Consider the following 24108-nt stretch of genomic DNA (forward strand, 5'->3'; position numbering starts at 1 on the left):
GGGATATCTGTACTGTCCTGACATTTGGGGGATATCTGTACTGTCCTGACATTTGGGGGATATCTGTACTGTCCTGACATTTGGGGGATATCTGTACTGTCCTGACATTTGGGGGATATCTGTACTGTTCTGACATTTGGGGGATATCTGTACTGTCCTGACATTTGGGGGATATCTGTACTGTCCTGACATTTGGGGGATATCTGTACTGTCCTGACATTTGGGGGATATCTGTACTGTCCTGACATTTGGGGGATATCTGTACTGTCCTGACATTTGGGGGATATCTGTACTGTCCTGACATTTGGGGGATATCTGTACTGTTCTGACATTTGGGGGATATCTGTACTGTTCTGACATTTGGGGGATATCTGTAATGTTCTGACATTTGGGGGATATCTGTACTGTTCTGACATTTGGGGGATATCTGTACTGTTCTGACATTTGGGGGATATCTGTACTGTTCTGACATTTGGGGGATATCTGCACTGTCCTGACATTTGGGGGATATCTGTACTGTCCTGACATTTGGGGGATATCTGTACTGTTCTGACATTTGGGGGATATCTGTACTGTTCTGACATTTGGGGGATATCTGTACTGTCCTGACATTTTGGGGATATCTGTACTGTTCTGACATTTGGGGGATATCTGTACTGTTCTGACATTTGGGGGATATCTGCACTGTCCTGACATTTGGGGGATATCTGTACTGTCCTGACATTTGGGGGGTATCTCTACTGTTCTGACATTCTTGGACCTCAAGAAATTAGATTGGCTGTCAGTACTTCAGGATTGATCAATATTTAGATCTATACCATAGTTTGTGAACTCTATAACTTTCCTACAAACTAAAAAATACATCCAAATTTGGGTTATTTTCACCAAAGACATGTAGCAGAATACATCTTGGCCTAAATTTATGAAGAACAATTATTTATTTGCAAACTTTTATAACAGAAACAAAGAAAAATGTGTTTTTTTTTTTAAAGTTTCGGTCTTTTTTTGATAATTTAGCAAAAAATAAAATCCCCGGTGGTGATTAAATACCACCAAAAGAAAGCTCTAGTTGTGTGAAGAAAATGATAAAATTTTAGTTTAAGTACAATGTTGTATGACCGCGCAATTGTCATTCAAAGTGTGAGAGCACTGAAACCTGGAAAATGGCCTGGGCAGGACGGGGGTAAAATTGCCCGGTATTCAAATGGTTAACGTGATTTTAAATACTTTTTTTTTTGGTTGAAATAAAAAAGATTTTATACTTACCTATGCAACGATATTCCACAGAACGGTCTCTTACCACCTCCTCTTGCAATCCCTTGCTGGTCCTCTCCACTCCTTCCTTCTCCAGGTCCTCCTGAGTAAGCCGGGTGTTGTGGGGTCACCAGTGCATGTGCACCCCCCCGAGTCGGGCTATGTGAAATATATTTTGAAATATGAAAACATCACAAACAGCACAAATAATTAAAAAAACATATAAATCATATAAAAATGTATACAAATTATATATAATTTTTAATAGTCCCCCTCCAAAAAACATGAAAAAAAACATGTGAAAAAACGAATTATTTATGTATTTATTTAAGTGCTAAAATAAAAATAAAATCAAATGCTTATGTTTATTTACATTAATAATTAGTTTTTTCACAATTCTTCACGTTATTTGGAGTGGGAATATTAAACATTATATATAATGTTTAATAGTCCCACTCAAAAAAACATGAAGAATTGTGAAAAAAACGAATTATTTATGTAAATAAACATAAGTGCTAAATTAAAAATAAAATAAATGCTTATGTTTATTTACATTAATAATTAGTTTTTTCAAAATTCTTCACGTTTTTTGGAGTGGGACTATTAAACATTATATATAATTTTTAATATTCCCACTCCAAATAACGTGAAGAATTGTGAAAAAACTAATTATTAATGTAAATAAACATAAGCATTTATTTTATTTTTAATTTAGCACTTATGTTTATTTACATTAATAATTAGTTTTTTCAAAATTTTTCACGTTTTTTAGAGTGGGAATATTAAAAATGATATATAATGTTTAATAGTTCCACTCCAAAAAACATGAAGAATTGTGAAAAAAAACGAATTATTTATGTAAATAAACATAAGTGCTAAATTAAAAATAGAATAAATGCTTATGTTTATTTACATTAATAATTATTTTTTTCAAGATTCTTCATGTTTTTTGGAGTGGGACTATTAAAAATTAGATATAAATTTTTATAAATTTTTATATGATTTAATATTTTTTTTTAATTATTTGCGCTCTTTGTGATGTTTTCATAATTTGGTGTATATTGCACTTATGTACAGCAGCATTTAATTAATTTTGATTTTGCTACACATATCTCTTTGGCGCTGGGGATTTATGATTATATATTTTGAAATATATTGAATATGCCCAAAATTGTAGCATTTCAAATATATGTCAATATATTTGGGAAAAATATTTTTTAAATATATTTCAAATATATTTTTCTTCCATGTGGGACTATGAAAAGTCAGACCTGCCATGGCGATCCATCCACCACATTATCCCTGGCATATGAAGTCGCTTACCATTGCACAATTGTTAAGGCGTCCATGGAGGGCACCGCCGGCCCGACTCATCAATATTGTACACATATCACTTTCATCTTGTCCCTCTTCCACCCGGCAGAACACGGTGCAGGATACAGATTAATATTTGATTCGGCCGCGCTCAATAAAGTTTCATCTCCGAAGAGATTAAAAAAAAAGGTTACAGCGTCTGCCGGATCAACCGCATTCTTGCTTATTTTTTTCTGTCTTGTATGAAATCTAGTTTACCCGAGCCAGACTCCCGCCTCGTTATATTAATAATGAGTGTAGGTGAAGGAGTGGGCACACGGATGTATCCACCGAGAATACGGGCCGTATCCGCTTGGAGGAAAAAAACTCCAATGTAAAAGACTTAATTTCTTTTGTACAAATAACTCCATCAAAGGGAATCTGACACATACTGCATGAAGAAAGATCTTGGTGGCCTAATGAAGGATGAAAGAATTCAGAAGGGCCGTGTAGCTTTAATAGCGCTTTTGCAGTGGAAAAGTTCCTGTTTCTGAGCCTCCTGGGTAAATCTGCAAGTCTGTAGCCGAAATTGCTCAGAGTTGGGCACTGCAGACAAATATATTTATTTATTTCAGGTACTTATATAGCACCGTCAATTTACACAGCGCTTTACATATATATTGTACATTCACATCAGTCCCTAACCCTCAAGGGGTGTACAATCTAAGGTCCCTAACTCACATTCATACATACACATACTAGGGACAATTTAGACAGGAGCCAATTAACCTACCAGCATGTCTTTGGAGTGTGGGAGGAAACCAGAGTACCCGGAGGAAACCCACGCAGGTACAGGGAGAACATGCAAACTCCAGGCAGGAGGTGCCGTGGCTGGAATTCGAATTATATAGAGAAATATTATCAAAAAAGTGTTGCGCTACTCATAAAACATATATGTATATATTATTACCCATAGACACATGAAATGTAAACCTATACCATTAGATGTAATAACAAATAAATGTCCCTGTCAAAATATTCTCAATAGTCCTCATGTAAACAAATGTTCAGATCCATGCTCCACGAGAAAACAAAGCGTTCCACCACCAATAGACACGCTCGCTCACCTGGCTTGTGGACCTATATAAGTATACAGGTCAACCGCTTTCACACAACATCTACTGATGAATCCTTTCAAGGCTTCCAAGGATGATGGTGAGACAAGTTCTTCTTAAAGCACCAGCAGGTCCCCTTTAAAAATCAGTCCTCATCTACGGCACAAATGTCAAACACAAGGCCCGAGGGCCAAATCCGTCCCTCCAGGCCATTTCATGTGGATCTCAGCAATCAGCAGAAGAGAAGAGTACAGAACTCCTCCGCCAGATCCTGTGCTTCTCCAGGCAGCCACAAAGAGGCTATTCTTTGCAACCCTCCCAACTCTGGAGAGGAGGACAGAAATCATCCTACAGATCCTGCACCTCTCCGTGCAGCCACAGCACCCCCTCATCTCCAATTACGCTGGTCTTGGCATTCAGCTGACTCCAGCCTTTCTCTGGTCCTCCTCCAGATCCTGCACTTTCGGCTTCCCAGCTCTGCCTCCAGTAGGTAAGGGGAGGTGCGCTGTGGTGTAAGGAAGGGTGGGGTGCTCTGGACATGTAGTCTTACAGATACAACCGGCCCTTTGAGGGCAACCATAATGCTGATGTGGCTCACCATGAAATTGAGTTTGACACCCCCTGATCCACAGGTAGCTCATAGAGAGAGGAAGCCCCCAGTTGTGTGGTACTTTTTATTAACATTAAAAATGTAAAACCGCAATCAGAACTACACTTACATTTGTATATGAGTAACAGACTCATTACCAGCATGAAATACATAGACTTTCAGTATTCGGCTCTGGACTGGAAGTGACGCTACTTGGCTCCACCCTATGTGTTACGCCACTGTCCCATGTGGCTTTATCAGGATGAATTCACATGGGATAATGGCATAATGTGTATGGCGGAGCCAAGTGACGTCTCTTCTGGTCTGGAACGGAATACCAGAAGTCTATGTATTTCATGCTGGTAATGAGTCTGTGTCACGTTTTGTTATACTTCTGTTTAGATTTTATTTTTCATTTTATATAATTCATTTATTGAGATACATGTAGTAGATACAGGTAGTGCACTGAGACTTTTTGCTATAAAAATTACATAGAGACTGACTGTGTCGCTGGAAACCTTAATTAATGAACTGTCCCAATGTTGAAGTTTTATTTTTCTATAGACAGGTCCTCTTTAAAGAGTTATGTTAAGGATATAACAGTGGGCAGTATATACAGGAGAGGAGTGTGGAGGGTATGACGGTGGGCAGTATATACAGGAGAGGAGTGTGGAGGGTATGACGGTGGGCAGTATGTACAGGAGAGGAGTGTGGAGGGTATGACGGTGGGCAGTATATACAGGAGAGGAGTGTGGAGGGTATGACGGTGGGCAGTATATACAGGAGAGGAGTGTGGAGGGTATGACGGTGGGCAGTATATACAGGAGAGGAGTGTGGAGGGTATGACGGTGGGCAGTATGTACAGGAGAGGAGTGTGGAGGGTATGACGGTGGGCAGTATGTACAGGAGAGGAGCGTGGAGGGTATGACGGTGGGCAGTATGTACAGGAGAGGAGCGTGGAGGGTATGACGGTGGGCAGTATGTACAGGAGAGGAGCGTGGAGGGTATGACGGTGGGCAGTATATACAGGAGAGGAGTGTGGAGGGTATGACGGTGGGCAGTATGTACAGCAGAGGAGCGTGGAGGGGATGACGGTGGGCAGTATATACAGGAGAGGAGTGTGGAGGGGATGACGGTGGGCAGTATATACAGGGGAGGAGTGTGGAGGGGATGACGGTGGGCAGTATATACAGGAGAGGAGTGTGGAGGGGATGACGGTGGGCAGTATATACAGGGGAGGAGTGTGGACGGTATGACAGTGATTTTGCTTTGCTCCTATTTTCTCTCTCCAGTCTCCCAGTCTGTGTGGTGGAGATTTTCTGTCGGTTTTATACCGCACAGTGGCATAAGGTTTCTCTGTGAAGTCGGTGGAAAATACTGAAATGTCATTTTTCCTCTGATATCTGGGCAGGTGTCTCTGATGACAGTAAATTTTGTGTCGGTGCCCCCGCTGCCTTCACAATGACAGCGATGACAGGTGGCGGCACATCATTGTCTGTACATCTTGTGATGCTGAATCACTCTGATTCACTTTCCGACATACAGGAGGCAGCGACTCCTCACCTACTTGAGAGATTGAGAAGCACTGTGGACTGCTATGTGAGGTTGGGTGGTACTATGATGACTGTCAGGCACTGTGGACCGCTATGGGAGGTTGGATGGCACTATGAGGACTGGGAGGCACTGTGGACGGCTATGGGAGGTTGGATGGCACTATGAGGACTGGGAGGCACTGTGGACGGCTATGGGAGGTTGGGTGGCACTATGAGGACTGGGAGGCACTGTGGACCATTATGGCAGGTTGGGTGGCATTCTGGGGACTGGGAGGCAGTGTGGACTGCTATGGGAGGTTGAGTGGCACTATGAGGACTGGGAGGCAGTGTGGGAGGTTAAGGGATCAGCAGCTAGCTGGAGACCAGGAAGGAGGGAGGCCGAAATCTCTGTGATCGATGACCTGGTGGATCCATATCTGAATAATTGACATTATCTGGCATCATCTTTTGCACATTCTGCAAACATAGAAGGAAGTCTTCGATGTTTACAAAATGATCCATCGCAAAATACTCTAGAAAATTAAGATTCAGCCTCTAGTTTGGTGAACACAATTTTTTTTTCTCTGCACTTGAGTTATCATCAGCGGTGATCGTCACAGCCTGGCACATCGCACACTCCACATGGGCATGGCTCTCTTCCTGGTGCATTTGCTGTATTGGGAAAGACAAGAGCAGGTGAATGCAGCCCGTTCCACCATCATTAAACCGTCACCTCTGTCAGCTACGCCTTCCTTAATCAGCGGGCATTGAACTATTTCACATCAGCACATCTCCCTGTCTACAAGCGCTATGATGAATGCAATCTCATTATCATTTCATTTCTGCTAAGCACAGGAATATCTTATGCCAAAAAGATTCAAATATTTAATTTTGCATGGCTTTAAAATAGGCGGCTTCCCCCACTGTGTTGGTCCAACAAGAGAAAGCATGCAGTCATATCACGATGGTTAATATAGATAGGATGGAAGGTGTGATAAGGCCTTGTTTGAGCACCTGTGCTGGGAGTTACAGAAAAGAGAATGGCACTGCAATCCACAGACACCATAGTTACCCAATGGAAGAAAAATATATTTGAAATCTCCCAAATATATTGACATATATTTGAAATTTGGCCATATTCAATATATTTCAATAAACAAAATAAATAAATAAAATAAATATATATATATTGAAATGCAGAAATGCATTTTTTATATATTACAAATTATTATTATTAAAAAATATTTTTAAACATATATATATTTTTTTAAATATATTCTAAATATTTTATTTAACATATAAAAAAGTAATTTTAACATATATTTTTACATATATTTGTAAATGCGTTCCAAATATGTAGATTTGTGTTTTTAAAAACATTCAGTATATTTGAAATGTATTTTTTTAAATATTTTTCTTATATTTTGTAATATTAATGCATGTCAACATGCAGTATATGTGTGTGTGTGTGTATATATATATATATATATATATATATTGAATACGGCCAAAATTGTAGTATTTCAAATATATCTCAATATATTTGGGAAGCATATTTTTAAAATATATTTCAAATATATTTCTTATCCATGTGGGTAACTATGGAGTGTGTATGTATATATATATATATATATATATATATATTTACTGAAATATATTGAATACGGCCAAAATTGTAGTATTTCAAATATATCTCAATATATTTGGGAAGAATATTTTTAAAATATATTTCAAATATATTTTTTCTTCCATATGGGTACCTCGGGGGAACTCACACAAAGACTAGGGGACATATCTGGGCTTCAGTAAGAGGATGTCAGAACTCCCACATTTACAGTTGTAGTTTTACACCAATGGAGAGGGCAAGAAACACACTGCTTTCTGGAAGGCTTTTGTGTATTTTGGAAGCAGCGGTCCTTCATTTTCTTTAAAGTGGTACTAACTGAAATGTTCTTAAGTAATGTGCCAGTGTAACACTTCCAGGTATGTATTACCACTCACAGAGATCACAGCACTCCCCCTGACAAGGCCTTCATCTGCTTTTCTCTCCAGAAGGACCGCGCCATCTTTGTCCAAGCATCATCCAGGGTCACCATCTACTTCCTTAAGATGACACTATCCTGTAAATGCAGGTGGTTGTGTTTACAAATGTCTGACACAGATTAGTCCTTTTGTGCCTTGCTACAAAATTTCAATGTACAGTCTGATCACTGGGTAAAAGGAGACTGAGGACATGTTTCCTCCTGCCTGTAGCAGACTGATGACCTCATCCCAGCCTAGGCAAAGTCACTGACTGGAGCTCAATTATGGCTTTTTATTGATAAAAAGTGTTTTTCTGAAAAATGTTGCTTTAATGAGCTGATTCAATGTGATTGTATGTATTGTAAGAAAACCATTTAGCTGATAATTATACCAAACAAATCCTCTCTTTTGTCTCTGCCATCTATAATACCTAATGGTAGATCCGGACCACCAAAGTGAACAGTATGGGTGAGTGAAATTGGGAATTTGTCTTTGCCTGCCTAAATTTTGGAGAACAAAAATAACGTCAGTGAAATGCATTGAGGTCGATGGTAATGGCAACATTAAAGCTGATTTCTGACCAAACCCCCACCCCTTCTGGGTTCTACTTCTAAAAAAAACAGGCCTATGCGAATCTGTGGTCATGTGACAGGCTAGGTCTGGAGTCTTCTTTCTCTGGAAAGTAGGGTGGAAGCACCCTTATTCAAGTTCCCTGTTGACATTGCTTATTGAATGGGTCCTGAAGAGCAAAGGGGTCTTCAAAGAGTCCTGTAGATTGTAGGGGTCCTCAAAGGGTCCTGGAGATCAGAGTTGTTGTGAAGATCAGAGCAGTCTTCAAAGAATCCTGATGATTAGAGGGTCCTCAAAGGGTTCTCAAAGGGCCCTGAAGATCAGGGGGGTGCTTAAAGGGTCCTGATGATTGGAGGGGTCCTCAAAGGGTCCTGGAGATTAGAGTTGTTGTGAAGATCAGAGCAGTCCTCAAAGAATCCTGATGATTAGAGGGTCCTCAAAGGGTTCTCAAAGGGCCCTGAAGATCAGGGGGGTGCTTAAAGGGTCCTGATGATTGGAGGGGTCCTCAAAGGGTCCTGGAGATTAGAGTCGTCGTGAAGATTAAAGCAGTCCTCAAAGGATCCTGATGATTGGAGGGGTCCTGAAAGGGTCCTGGAGATCAGTGGGGTTCTTAAAGGGTCCTGGTGATTGGAGGAGTCCTGGAGATCAGAGTTGTCATGAAGATTAGAGCAGTCCTCAAAGGATCCTGATGATTGGAGGGGTCCTGAAAGGGTCCTGGAGATCAGAGGGGTTCTTAAAGGGTCCTGATGATTGGAGGGGTCCTCAAAAGGTCCTGGAGATCTGAGTTGTCATGAAGATTAGAGTAGTCCTCAAATAATCCTGGTGATTGGAGGGGTCCTGAAAGGGTCCTGGAGATCAGAGGGGCTCTTAAAGGGTCCTGATGATTGGAGGGGTCCTGAAAGGGTCCTGGAGATCAGAGGGGTTCTTAAAGGATCCTGATGATTGGAGGGGTCAGAGCAGTCCTCAGCTGGTTCTGAAGATCAGAGGAGTCCTAAAGATCAGAGGGGTCCTCAAAGGCTCCTGAAGCCTTCAAGCGGTGACAAAAGTGGCGGCAGCAACACAGGCTGAGAGACCGGGATTGCAGTGGTGGATCAACAATCTCCATTTCTGGAAGAGGGTCACCTCAGCCAGTAAAAGTACCCATGTGATCTTCCCCCTTATGACAGTACTTGGGTCTAGCAACCAAGCCTGAGCACGGTCACATGACCAAAGAAGTGACATCACCACTCTACTTTCTATCCAATCCCAGCTCACACTAGATTTCTGATGCCTGCTGAAGCAAAGACATGTCACTCGGCACCAGGGTCCCTGCACACTACTAGCTATACAAAATACATTTTATTTTGATGAATCGCCTAGCCTAGCGAGCTGCGTGGTGCAATTAGACGCTTGTGGCAAAATTCAAATCACCCGCTCATGCCTAGTGACCTCTTAAAGGGTAACTTTGGATGGGTTTATGTGGTCAGCTTTATGCACACATCCAATGAAGGGTCATTAGCATGAAAACACAAGAACGCCAAATGGTGAAAGTCCAAGTCACCTTTTTGACATATGAAATGATCACATCTAACAGCCAACATATTTTGGGGACCAACCTACACCCCCCACCCCTGCATCAGGGCTACAAGTAGCCCTGATGGAGGAACGTGCTGGCCACTGAAATGTGTTGCCTGTTATATATGATCATATTATGAGTTACTAAAGTGGCTTGGACTTTTTCACCGTTTGGACTGGTGCTCCTGTTGTGCCTTCACACTTTGAGCCACATTCTTGGTACCCACCTTGTACATGATCGGCCACATCAGAGCCAGGCAGCTGATTGAATGATTGTTTTCTCCATTTCATTGAATGAATTTGTTTTGAGGTCTCAGCAACTTTTTCAATGTTATATTGATCAAAGGAATAAAGTGTGACCAGGGGCGGACTGACCATTTGGAAACTTGGGCACTGCCCGAGGGCCCGGGGTCAGTAGGGGACCCCATGAGATGTCCCTGGTACCTTTTTCATAGGGTTTTTTGAGTTTGGGCAAGGACACAGGGGCCCCATGATCCCCTATTGCCCGGGGGCCCCATGAGTTGTCAGTCCGCCCCTGAGTATAACTAAAACTGAGGTCTCAGCAACTTTTTCAATATTTTATTGATCAAAGGAATAAAGTGTAACCAGGGGTGGACTGACCATTTTGAAACTCGGGCACTGCCCGAAGGCCCGGGGTCAGTAGGGGGCCCCATGAGATGCCCCTGGTACCTTTTTCATAGGCTTTTTGAGTTTGGACAAGGACACAGGGGCCCCATGATCCCCTATTGCCCGGGGGCCCCATGAGTTGTCAGTCCGCCCCTGAGTGTAACTAAAACTGAGGTCTCAGCAACTTTTTCAATCTTTTATTGATCAAAGGAATAAAGTGTAACCAGGGGTGGACTGACCATTTGGAAACTCGGGCACTGCCCGAGGGCCCGGGGTCAGTAGGGGGCCCCATGAGATGCCCCTGGTACCTTTTTCATAGACTTTTTTGAGTTTGGGCAACGACACAGGGGCCCCATGATCCCCTATTGCCCGGGGACCCCAAGAGTTGTCAGTCCGCCCCTGAGTGTAACTAAAACTGAGGTCTCAGCAACTTTTTCAATGTTTTATTGATCAAAGGAATAAAGTGTAACTAAAAGTAAAACTAATGTTTTTAGAGTGGAGAGTGATTGGAACCCCCGTCAAGTTTTTGTTCCGGTCTGTGCCCACATTAAGGAGATTCATCCTCTCTATTTGTCCTGTTATCACGAAAAGTGACAAAAAAAATCTAAAATTTTGGGTTGTCACCAGAACAGTCATAGAAGGGAAATCTTCCAGTGGGGACACTAGTTCCGATGACAAGTCTGGGATTCTCTTCCACTTCCTATTTTGACTTTGGGGTGGGAATTGATGGGAAATCTCCCCAATGGAACACAGCTGGTAAAAAAGAAAACTGACGGGTCAACATGAACATAAAAAAAGTTTTGCTTCTAGTCCTCCATTTATATAAAAGAGAAAGTAAAATGAACAATGTTTGTGTGTTGTCCCTTGCAGTCTGTTTGACATGGGAGGAGAATATTACTGCTACAGCTCAGACATCACCTGCTCCTTCCCCGCCAATGGGAAATTCACCGCCGACCAGAGAGCCATCTATGAAGCCGTACTCAAGTCATCCAGAGCCGTCATGAACGCTGTGAAACCCGGTGAGACGTTGATCACTTCTACCTACAGTCCATGAGATCACATTGTGTCTATGAGGGAGATTTACTAAAACTGGAATCTGGGGCAGCTGTGCATGGTAGCCAATCAGCTTCCAGGTTTTATTGTCAAAGCGTAAGCCCTGGTTCACACTATTCACACCGTTCGGTCCGCGTCTGCTCAGGCACGGCAGCCCTTTCGTTTGTATAGGTTGCTGTGCCCACGTTTCCGCTCAAAAAAAAAGGTAAATGCACTTTTTTGAAAACGTGGCCGCATTGAAACTGCGTGGTCTATGTGACAATGTGTTTCCCGCAATCACAATGTGGGCTGAGATGTGTGGGGGTGCCATTTAGAATGAACGGCAGCATCGTGAGTCTCATAAGAGCAGCGTGATTCGGTTGTGAGAACCGATGCGATTCCCACTACGCACATGCAAACCGAGGCTAAGTGAACAAGCTGAAGTTAGAAGCAAATTGGCTGCCATGCACCAGATTCTGAGTGCTCCAGTTGTAGTAAATTCCCCCTTATGTGTAGTTCCTAAAATATGTTACATTGTTTCAGGTTATAGAAAGACACAGAAGGGTGACCTTTCTTGGATCTTTTAGGTAGTCCTAACATTCTGTTGTCACCATAACAGGAAGTGAAGTTAAAGTGTTACTAAACCCAGGATTTTGCATTCACTATATCCGGTCTCCCCGGACCCTGCATTCACTATATCCGCTCTCCCTGCACCCTGCATTCACTATATCTGGTCTCCCCGGACCCTGCATTCACTATATCCGGTCTCCCCGCACCCTGCATTCACTATATCCGGTCTCCCCGGACCCCGCATTCACTATATCCGCTCTCCCCGGACCCTGCATTCACTATATCCGGTCTCCCAGGACCCGGCATTCACTATATCCGGTCTCCCCGGACCCCGCATTCACTATATCCGCTCTCCTTGGACCCTGCATTCACTATATCCACTCTCCCCGGACCCTGCATTCACTATATCCGGTCTCCCCGGACCCTGCATTCATTATATCCGGTCTCCTCGGACCCTGCATTCACTATATCCACTCTCCACGGACCCTGCAATGAGGTCAGGACTCTGTGTAGGTCAGTCAAGTTCCTCCACCCCAAACTGGCTCCTCCATGTCTTTATGGACCTTGCTTTGTGCACTGGTGTGCAGTCATGTTGGAACAGGAAGGGGCCATCCCCAAACTCTTCTCACAAAGTTGGGAGCATGAAATTGTCCAAAATGTCTTGGTATGCTGACGCCTTAAGAGTTCCCTTCACTGGAACTAGGGGGCCAAGCCCAACCCCACACTATAATCCCCCCTCCACCAAACTTTACATTTGGCACAATGCAGTCAGGAAAGTACCATTCCCCTGGCAACTGCAAAACTCAGACACGTCCATCGGATTGCCAGACAGAGAAGTGTGATTGGTCACCCCAGAGAACACGTCTCCCCTGCTCTAGAGTCCAGTGGCGGCGTGCTTTACACCACGGCTTCCGACGCTTTGCATTGCACTTGGTGATGTAAGGCTTGGATGCAGCTGCTTGGCCATGGAAACCCATTCCATGAAGCTCTCTACACACTGTTGTTGGGCTCATCTGAAGGCCACACCAAGTTTGGAGGTCTTTAGCTATTGACTCTGTAGACAGTTGGTGACTTCTGCGCACTGTGCACTTCAGCATGCGCTGACCCCGCCCTGTCATGTGACGTGGCCTACCACTTGATGGCTGAGTTGCTGTTGTTCCCAGTTGCTTCCACTTTGTTATAATCCCACTAACAGTTGAGCGTGGAATATTTAGTAGCCAGGAACTGTCACGGATGGACTTATTGCACAGGTGACCACCTATCACGGGACCACGCTTGGAGTCACTGAGCTCCTGAGAGCGACCCATTCTTTCACCAATGTTTGTAGAAGCAGCCTGCATGCCTAGGGGCTTGATTGTATACACCTGTGTCCATGGAGGGGATTGGAACACCTGAATCACATGATTTGGAGGGGGGGGCCAATACTTTTGGCAATATAGTGTGTTTGGTATATGGCAGCAGCCAGGATGGACCCGAGGGCCGGTGAGAGCGATCGGCGGCTGTTATTAAATCCCACCATTAGGATCCTTTGTATAAACAAGTCGTCCTATTAATCAGCCGAATGTTCCAGGATGGCAGTGCCGAGCTGGCAGTACAAACGTCACAGGAGGGATAAATGGGGATTTCATTCTCCACATACTCAGATAATGAGTCGCTATTAGGAAACACTCTGGAGAGCCGCCGCTCCTCTAGAGTTGAAAAAACGACAAGCATTGCGGCTCCATGCACACTAGTGGGGGGTTTTTAAGCGCAAAAAAAGTTTGATAAAAATGCTGGTAATAGTTTTTTTTTTTTTTTTTGTAGCATTAGCATTTTATTACCTTTTTTACAGTACATGGGGAAAAAAACTAGATAAAACATTTAGTAGCCTTTAGGAGCGTCCAGCATTTTTTTTATGCTGACAAATCGCTCCAAAAAATGCAAAAAAAAGTGTTTTTTTTCTTCTACTACTAGAAGCTGAAGCTTTGAAAATTCTTCTATCCTACAATAGTGTGCACTACAATACATAACAATATATAGCTTCTAGGGGCAGGAAAAAAGTGCTCAGAGCTAGCTGCGAGGAGCTTAAAAATAATCTAGTGTGCACGGAGCCGTAGTGTGGTTAAGCATTTATATTTTGGTGATTGAATGTACTCTACTTTACAGACAGACAGGAATTGTAAGAGAAACTTTTCAACATGTATTAAAGCAAAACTCCAAAATGTGGGAAATTCTCCTTTTGCGTTTTGCAGAAACGCACTGCAGTCCATTTAACATGATTTCCTATGGGACATTATTATTCTTATTATACAGGATTTATATATTATTATTATTATTATTATTATACAGGATTTATATATTATTATTATTATACAGGATTTATATATTATTATTATACAGGATTTATATATTATTATTATTATACAGGATTTATATATTATTATTATTATTATACAGGATTTATATAGTATTATTATACGGGATTTATATATTATTATTATTATTATTATACAGGATTTATATATTATTATTATACAGGATTTATATATTATTATTATTATTATACAGGATTTATATATTATTATTATACAGGAATTATATATTATTATTATTATACAGGATTTATATATTATTATTATACAGGATTTATTTATTATTATTATTATACAGGATTTATATATTATTATTACTATACATGATTTATATATTATTATTATACAGGATTTATATATTATTATTATTATTATACAGGATTTATATATTATTGTTATTATTATTATACAGGATTTATATATTATTATTATTATTATTATACAGGATTTATATATTATTATTATACAGGATTTATATATTATTATTATTATACAGGATTTATGGCGCCAACAGTTTGCCCAGCACATTACAAGATAATGGGAGACAATACAGCAACAATACAGTTCAATACAAGAGGGTTAGGAGGGCCCTGATCCTTGGAGCTTACAATCTAAGAGGGAGGGGCTAGTGGTACAAAAGGTAATAACTGTGGGGGATGGACTGGTAGGAAGAGTAGAAGATTCCATTATTAGCTGAGGGCAGGATAGGCTTCCCTGAAGAGATCGGTTTTCAGAGATCGCCTAAAAGTGAGCAGAGTAGGCGATAGTCTGATAAATTGGGGTAGAGAATTCCAGAGGATGGGGGAAGCTCTGGAGAAGACCATGTTTACATCTACGCGTTTTCACTCAGTGCGTTTTTTAGAAAGGGTCAGGGACTTTATTTTTTTTTAACACAAAAAGTTACGTTTTTTGTTCTATAGACTTCAAATGTTAAATCTGAATTCCAGGATAAGTAAATATTGTCCAAATTCATTCCTCCTGTGTATTCTTCTTGAATCTCGGTGAGCTTTGAATATTTCTTCCATATCTGTGCACTAATCCAGTGTGAGACTTCCTGTGATAAAGACCGCTCACTGCTGCTCTCTCTGCTTGTGCAGGGTGACTGGTCTTGCTCCGCCCCCTTCTCTCTGTAGTGGATGGAGCCTGCTGGGCCCCTCCCACAGCTCTGCTCAGCACATGTGGATTTATATAATTTGTGGCAATTGAAGAATATATTTATATGACAGTTTTTATGGCTGGAGTTCAGCTTTAAGAGGACCTGTCAGGAGATGCCAGGGTCCTGGTCCCCTGTCACCACCATTAGCTGATTGTCTGAACATTTAGGGACAGCTGGCGATTTGTTAACAGTCCTTATCTCCTTCCAGGGACTGAACATCTGAGAACTGCAGACCGTCTGCTTCCCAGAGTCCCTGACCCCTCACCTCCTGTCTGCAGACTCTGCTCCACCAACAACACCATAAATCCTGCACCATGTTCATTGTGAGAGCTGGAAGAAATATGAGCCGGCCTGAGCCATGTGCAGGAAAACAACAACAGGACCGCGACCGGCTGTGGTTTGGTGACAAACAATGGCGGGGACAGTCCGTGCCTTCTATAGTGTCCCGGAACATGTACTACCTGAGATGGGGACTGATAGAGAGCAATGGGGACTGATAGAGAGCAATGGGGACTGATAGAGAGCAATGGGGTCTGATAGAGAGCAATGGGGTCTGATAGAGAGCAATGGGGTCTGATAGAGAGCAATGGGGACTGATAGAGAGCAATGGGGACTAATGGTGACGCCGTACACCTCCAGACCTCGTCTAGGTCACATTCTGGGTCTCCGGCTTTCCTTCTTTGCGATCCTTTCGGTTTAAAACAGATGTAACCCTAATCATCAGAATCATTGAAAGTCTCCAGATTTCTTTGTACTAATCCCTGGTGATCCCACCATGAAGGTCCCTGGTCAGGCACTTCCTGTTATAGGGTGACAACGCTCTGTCTCTGTCTCCCAGTTGGGCTCCTGTGTTGTCACCCTGTCCCATAGGTGGAGACTGCAAGCAGCTGTACTGACATGTATCACGCAGGTGCGGTCCACTGTTGTCACTATTAGCAGTCTGGAGCAATAAGGAAGGCTTGTATGGAGACAGGAAGTAGCTGAAAGAGGCTGGAGGAGATCAGCACTGAGATGGGAAAAGGATAGAAAAAAGGCAATAACTGTCTTCCTGCCAGTCTTGCAGAGTTATACCGTCTCTTCTCCTGGACTGAAATGACTTACTCTGATTTCACTGCACACTGTGAGCTTCTCACCATGTGCATTAGAAGCTGCAGAAAGTCAGATAGAGCTCCGCCTCATTTCCTGGCTGGAGGATTCCCAGCATCATCTAGCCCTTTCTTCCCCAATTTGACTGTCTTTGGCCTGCCCCTTCCATTTACTGGATATCAGTTCTTCCAATCAAGAAGACACAGAATCACTTAAAGCAGGGGTGGGCAACTGTGGCCCTCCAGCTGTTGAACTACAAGTCCCATCATGCCTCTGCCTTTGGGAGTCATGCTTGTAACTGTCAGTTTTGCAATGCCTCATGGGACTTGTAGTTCTACAACAGCTGGAGGCAGGGGCGGACTGACAACTCATGGGGCCCCTGTGTCCTAACCCAAACTCAAAAAAGCCTATGAAAAAGGTACCAGGGGCATCTCATGGGGCCCCCTACTGACCCCGGGCCCTCGGGCAGTGCCAGAGTTTCTAAATGGTCAGTCCGCCCCTGGCTAGAGGGCCACAGTTGCCCACCCCTGAGTCCTAAAGTGTTTTTTTCTGCAATCACAGTCTGCCTAGGACCACCCACTCCTCCAGACCAACACCCACCCATCAAGGCATTTTGATATTTGCATAACTCCTCCCAAGAGCCAGCCCACTGCTTTCATTAGGCCTCAGGACTCTTGAGCGGAGTACTGAGGCAGTGTGTTTTGATGTTATCAGGAAGCTATGTACAGCACCCTCCCGGCTCCTCCCACCAACCATGATCTGCCTGCATTGCATAGAAAAGCACAGAAACCCAGTGGTGGGTTTAAACTGTGGTATGTAATGAAGATATTTTAAATTTGAATTAGTATGTTGATAAGGAGGATGAACCGTGCGAGACTGAAGGGTAGGATAGAGTTCAGCTTTAAAACTTCCATGGGTTTGACCCCCCTCCCATTTTTAATAAATTACATTACAGCTGTTTTTTTTTTTTTTCGTTCCTGGCAGTCTTTCACAAAATTGACCTAAATGTGAATAAAGGTTCATTGTAAACTCGGTGAACTTACACCAAGCTGGGACTATAAGAATTGTTTCAGACGCCCCACACCGCCCGGTATGCATGCCCCCCTCATGGATGTTATCGGGTGCGTCTCGAATTATTGGCTGTCTATCCAGCCAGATCTGAGTGTGTGCCGGTCTGATCTCTCCCCGGAGGACTGGCCATTGGTTCACTGACCTGTACTCCACATGATATGACTTGGCTGGGAATGGCGGAGTCAATAGACATAACGTCAGCACATATCCCTTCCCTGTGGACCGTCCATAGTGCAAGGCCATGTGCGGGTATGAGGGGGCCACCACCTGGGGGGGGCGCTCTGTTCGAGTGCTGAGTACTCCCTGTACTGAGATATACCATCATTACAGAAACGTCTCTAATGAGGACTGGTCACAGTTATCCCGAATATTCCAGCCAAAGCATGTATCTGGACAGAGCGGAGAAGGGTTTGCAGGGGTGTCAAACTGGCGGCCCTCCAGCTGTTGCAGAACTACAAGTCCCATCATGCCTCTGCCTTTGGGAGTCATGCTGGTAACTGTCAATCTTGCAATGCCTCATGGGACTTGTAGTTTGGCAACAGCTGGAGTGCCGCCAGTTTGACACCCGTGGGTTAGAGCCTCTGCCAGGTTTTCAGGAATTCTAAGGCTTCCTTCCCACTAGCGTTGTCAGCAGGTGTCAGACAGGCGTTTGGGAAGTGTTTTTAACGCTTCTCAAATGCCTGTGAAATTTCTGCACGTGGAAGCACACAGTGCTGTTCTCACTGAAGCGTTAGCGTCCCGTCACGTTATGTCGCGGCAAAACGGACGCCTCATGTTGAGTCAGGAGGAGTTGAAGCCTCCTATTCAAGTCTGTGGTGCGTTTGCGGGGCGGTTGCGGAGCATTAAGACTATTTAACTTCATTATAGGTGTTTGTGATGCGGTTTTAACGCTTGGCAAACGCCGATCAACCGCCTCAAAACCGCACGTAGGGCATTTGGGGAGCGTTTGAGGAGCGTTAAAAATGCTTCCCAAACGCCTAACGCCTGTCAAATGCTATAGGGGCGTTTGACAAGAGTTAGAATTAAAGTCAAGTGTGAATGAGACCTAAAACTTCCCTTCGATGTCCAGAACAGAGGAAGAATGTTGTCTGGAGTTAAATTGGTGTCTTTATTTACTCTGAGCCCTAGTTCAGTGGGTTAGCCGGATATAGAGAATGCAGGGTCCGGGGAGACCAGATATAATGAATGCGGGGTCCGGGGAGACCAGATATAGTGAATGCAGGGTCCGGGGAGACCAGATATAGTGAATGCAGGGTCCTGGGAGACCAGATATAGTGAATGCAGGGTCCGGGGAGAGCGGATATAGTGAATGCAGGGTCCAGGGAGACCAGATATAGTGAATGCAGGGACCGGGGAGAGCGGATATAGTGAATGCAGGGTCCTGGGAGACCAGATATAGTGAATGCAGGGTCCGGGGAGAGCGGATATAGTGAATGCAGGGTCCAGGGAGACCAGATATAGTGAATGCAGGGACCGGGGAGAGCGGATATAGTGAATGCAGGGTCCGGGGAGAGCGGATATAGTGAATGCAGGGTCCGGGGAGACCAGATATAGTGAATGCGGGGTCCGGGGAGACCGGATATAGTGAATGCGGGGTCCGGGGAGACCGGATATAGTGAATGCGGGGTCCGGGGAGACCGGATATAGTGAATGCGGGGTTCGGGGAGACCGGATATAGTGAATGCAGGGTCCGGAGAGAGCGGATATAGTGAATGCCGGGTCCGGAGAGAGCGGATATAGTGAATGCAGGGTCCGGAGAGAGCGGATATAGTGAATGCAGGGTCTGGAGAGAGCGGATATAGTGAATGCAGGGTCCGGGGAGAGCGGATATAGTGAATGCAGGGTCCGGGGAGACTGGATATAGTGAATGCAGGGTCCGGGGAGACTGGATATAGTGAATGCAGGGTCCGGGGAGACTGGATCTAGTGAATGCAGGGTCCGGGGAGACTGGATCTAGTGAATGCAGGGTCCGGGGAGACTGGATCTAGTGAATGCAGGGTCCGGGGAGACTGGATCTAGTGAATGCAGGGTCCGGGGAGACCGGATCTAGCAAATTCGGGGTCCGGGGAGACCGGATTTAGCGAATGCGGGGTCCGGGGAGAGCGAATATAGTGAATGCGGGGTCCTGGGAGAGCGGATATAGTGAATGCAGGGTCCGGGGAGAGCGAATATAGTGAATGCAGGGTCCGGGGTTTAGTATCACTTTAAAGTGAAATGCCGGGATCCCCCCTTTTATTTAAAAAAAAAAAAAAAAAACTTTTTATAACTTTTTCCCGTGATCATTTTTGCTTGGAACTTCCTGGTACTTCCAGCAGTAGCAGTGGTTCCCCTGGGCCTCATCAGTTCAGCAATAGGCTGGGGGGCAGAGAGGGGACTCTTTAAATTCCTTTGGGTGCATGTTCAATAATATCACAGGCCGTGGCTCCCAGCAATTAAAGTGCCCCAGGCCCCATCAGTTCATCAGCAGAGGCTGGGGGACTATTTACTCATTTTTGGGGTCAGGCATGGTAATCCTCTGTGCTGCGGCTCCTAACTATGAAATTAAATTTCCAGTGGGTTAGTATAGAAGAGGCTGAAAGTTTAATTGTCAGAAGCCATGGCAATAGTCCCCTTTCTGGCCCTGGCCCCTGCTGCTGGGGCTCGGTAAACTTTACTTGCTGGGAGTCTTCAAGAGTCTTCTCTCTGCCGCTGGCCCTCTAATGAAATTCTGGGGCCCGGGGAACTTTAATTGCTGGGAGTCACGGCCTGTGGGATTACTGAGCATACACCCAAAGGAATTTCAAGAGTCTTCTCTCTGCCGCTGGCCCTCTAATGAAATAATGGGGCTCGGGGAACTTTTATTCTTTTGTTGGGAGCCGCAGTCCAGGAAATTACTGTGTATTTATAGAAGCCCCCCTCTGCTCCTGGGCCCCCTACGGAACTGGTGGAGCCTTCACCTAGTATAGGAGAGCCGGCTTTTCCCTCCCTGTTGGCAGCCATGTCCCCAGGGTCCTGTGAGCCCAGTTGGCCTGATGATGTGCTGGGCTCACAAGAAGTAGGCAGAATGACATGACTGTCCGTGCAGGACCACCAGCACTGGGGGGATCACGGAGGAGCGAAGGGTGGGTATAAATTGAGATTTACAATTTTTTATTTTTTTTTTTAGTTAACACAGGAAGGAGGGCAAATAAAAAAACAATGAGTTGGACTTTCACATTAACGAATGTCCCTTTTGTGGTCATACAGGGGTGAACTGGCCGGATATGCATCGCCTGGCTGACCGCGTTCACCTGGAGGAGCTGACCAAAGCTGGCATCTTGAAGGGCGACGTGGAGGACATGATCAAGGCCCACATGGGTGCGGTGTTCATGCCGCATGGCTTGGGTCACTTCCTGGGCATCGATGTCCATGACGTTGGAGGTTACCCCGAGGTCAGTACATGGCAAGTCACACAGCAGCAAAACCAACCAGATGATGCAAAAAAAAAAAAAAACAGTTGCCTCCTCTGGAAGAAGTAATGGTCAACGAGAGGTTATCCTCATACAACTAACCAGTTAATATCAGTTTTTATCATCTGTTTTTAGTAGTTTGGGTGAAGTTTTGCTTTAAAGGGGAACTCTAGACAAGCCGCACAGTAGAAGTAAATAGAGAGAAATGTTTTTTAACCTGTCAAAATATATGTGATTCTGACCAGCCAGTCTTGTGATTTACACACCCCTAACACCAGATGATCACCTTGCTCTACCCAGCCCATAGTGACACATTCTGACAAGGAAACATTGCACTGCTGAAATCCTCCCCTAGCTACGTAAAACTTTTCCAGCTCCCAGTGCCTGAAAGCATGTATATTGTCATCTTGTACAAATCAATGAAACCCTCAGATTTAATCACTTATGCAGGCCATAGACGGGTCGAAAAATCGGCCGATTTTCGCACCGTTAGTGTGTTAATTGGTCGGCCGTTTTTCGGGGTTTTGGCATATTTTTTTGGGGAAAATTTGCGGTCAATTTTGCTGATCGGCCGATTTTCCCGGCAATGATGGACAAATCGGCTGATCGTTTTACCAATAAAAAAATCTGTGCATGAGCCGTGACCTGCAAGAAGAAGAAAAAAGAATATTAATTCCAGTCCACTGTTATATTTGACATGAAAAAGTCTTGCGGTTGCAACAATGTATCTATTTGTATCCGAATAAAAACATCTGTATCCGAAATGGATACAAATAGATACATTGTTGCAACCGCAATACTTTTTCATGTCAAATAAAATAGCGGAGCTCTCTGCAGGGACAGAAGTAATTAAATGCCGGCCATAGACGGGACGAAAATCGGCCGATTTTTTTTTTTTACCGTTGGTGGTAACGTTGGCCTATTGAACGACCGATTTTTCGTTTTTTTCTTTAAAACGGACGGTTTTCACCCGTCTATAGCCTACATTACTGAGTATTTGGATTCTTCAGCTGTTTATCCTTCCAGTTTAAGATGGTGCCCCATGATTCCTGATCTAGGGTGGCTCCTTTTTCTTGCAGCATCCTGTGGAGCCATCCCTTCATTCAGGGACTAGAGTTGTGTCTTCCTACACTGTGTGCATCAATAGAAACACACAGCCCCATAGCCTAGGATGTCAAGGTACTCCCCATGTGTGACAGGAGTCGCTTTGGGTGGGGGGCCCATGGAACCCAGCTCACTTTGGAGAGGTGGGGAGACCCCGGTCTCAGCTCCCCATATCCTTCTCGTGTAAGTCACCCTGTGCCTGTTAGGGGTACAGGGTGATCTGTCCTAATATTGTGTGGGGGGGGGGGTTGATTGTTTAATGCCATGTGTATGCATCCCATTGTTCTATTGTGTGTCTGCTTGGGAGCAAACTATTATGGGATGTATGTGTTTATGTGTATTATCTTAGTGGGGGGTGTCTCCAGCAGGCCTCCCTCCTGATGGGACTATCTGCTGGTGTGAAGTTTGAATACCTGTGTGTCTCTTGTTACTAAATGTAGATTGCCCTGCCCTGTGTCATTATGCAGGGAGGGGGGACTGTCCCCTGAGTGTATATATCTTGTATCTGTGTTCAAATAAAGTAGTCTACCTTCTGGCTTACGTCAAATCTGGTGTTGTCTGGATCTTGGGTAACAATAGCCAGCTTCACTGGTCTCATGTTCCAGAGCCTGAGAAGGAGCTTCTTGACGGAGATACCCAGTCGTAGGTGTCTGGGGTCCGTTACACCCTGCTCCTCTCTTCATTTCTCCAAGCTAACAGTCTGACTTCACTGTCCACTGTAAACTCTTTCCTGTAAAGTCTGGACATTCAGGGAAGCAGCACTGAGAGAGCAGGATGGAAAGCTGTCAACTGTGAGTTATGGGGAAGGAATTTTAACAAATAGTTAACTGGGGAATGTTTATTTTAATTTTGCTCAATGAATTAAAATGTTGAGGGTTTAAGTATTACTTTGAGCCTGAGCAGCATCACCCCTCTAGAATAGGGGGCTTATTCTAAAACATTCAGACTTGGGGGGGCAGCTGTACCTGCCGCTCTGAGCCAATTCCTGTGTCACACTGATGTTTGCCAGTTAATCTCTGTGTGGTTCATTTTCAGGGCACCGATCGCATTGACCTTCCCGGCCTGAAAAGCCTTCGTACGGCCCGCACCCTGCAGGAGCGGATGGTTCTCACCATCGAGCCCGGAATCTACTTCATCGACCACGTCCTGGACCAGGCCCTGGCCAACCCCGCTCAGGCATGCTTCATCAACAGCGACGTCCTGCGACGCTTCCGAGGGTTTGGCGGCGTAAGTCGATTGTTTTTGTTACCCCTCCCCCACCTGTGTGCTTTCTTCATGGTGAATCATGTATATGTATAAATGTGTGAGTTAGCGAGCGCACCAATAAAAAGCTGCTGATGCACAAAAAGGAACCACAAAGCCTTTCTAAGAATATGACATGAAAATAGGGTGTGCAGCGCTATACAAATAAAACACACTGTCTAAAGTATGACAAAATATGACAGAAATGGAAAAATCCCATAAACTGAATGTTAAACAGGTCAAGGTAATATAATATCAGTCCAAAAGGTATATTCCAGTGATGGAGTATAAATGACTTCAATCCAAATGGGTATATTCCAGCATCCTAACATGAAGGTGTAGAAAAATTGCCCACTCACCGGAAGTGCAATTTAATGTGCACATAGAAATTCCATGAAGCCGGAGGTCCCATGAAGGTATAGCCTGATGATAAAGGTGCCCTCTGGTGGTAAATGGGGTGACGGCTGCCAGAGAAGTTGATCTGGACCAATATCCCAAATTGTCCTGCCTGG

General features: G+C 44.2%; 1 protein-coding gene across 1 annotated transcript in view; it reads left to right on the forward strand.

Moving 5' to 3' along the window:
• PEPD (peptidase D) overlaps window positions 1-24108 on the forward strand; it is a 241348-nt gene that overhangs the window by 211814 nt on the left and 5426 nt on the right. The window contains exons 12-14 of the mRNA XM_089659763.1: window positions 11427-11575; window positions 21048-21232; window positions 23390-23581. Of these exons, the coding sequence (XP_089515889.1) occupies window positions 11427-11575; window positions 21048-21232; window positions 23390-23581 (526 nt within the window). The remainder of the gene's footprint in view (window positions 1-11426; window positions 11576-21047; window positions 21233-23389; window positions 23582-24108) is intronic.

The sequence above is a fragment of the Staurois parvus genome, unplaced genomic scaffold, assembly GCF_062004578.1.
Source record: "Staurois parvus isolate SC_StPar_1 unplaced genomic scaffold, SC_StPar_1.0 ptg001183l, whole genome shotgun sequence".
Classification (NCBI taxonomy): domain Eukaryota; kingdom Metazoa; phylum Chordata; class Amphibia; order Anura; family Ranidae; genus Staurois; species Staurois parvus.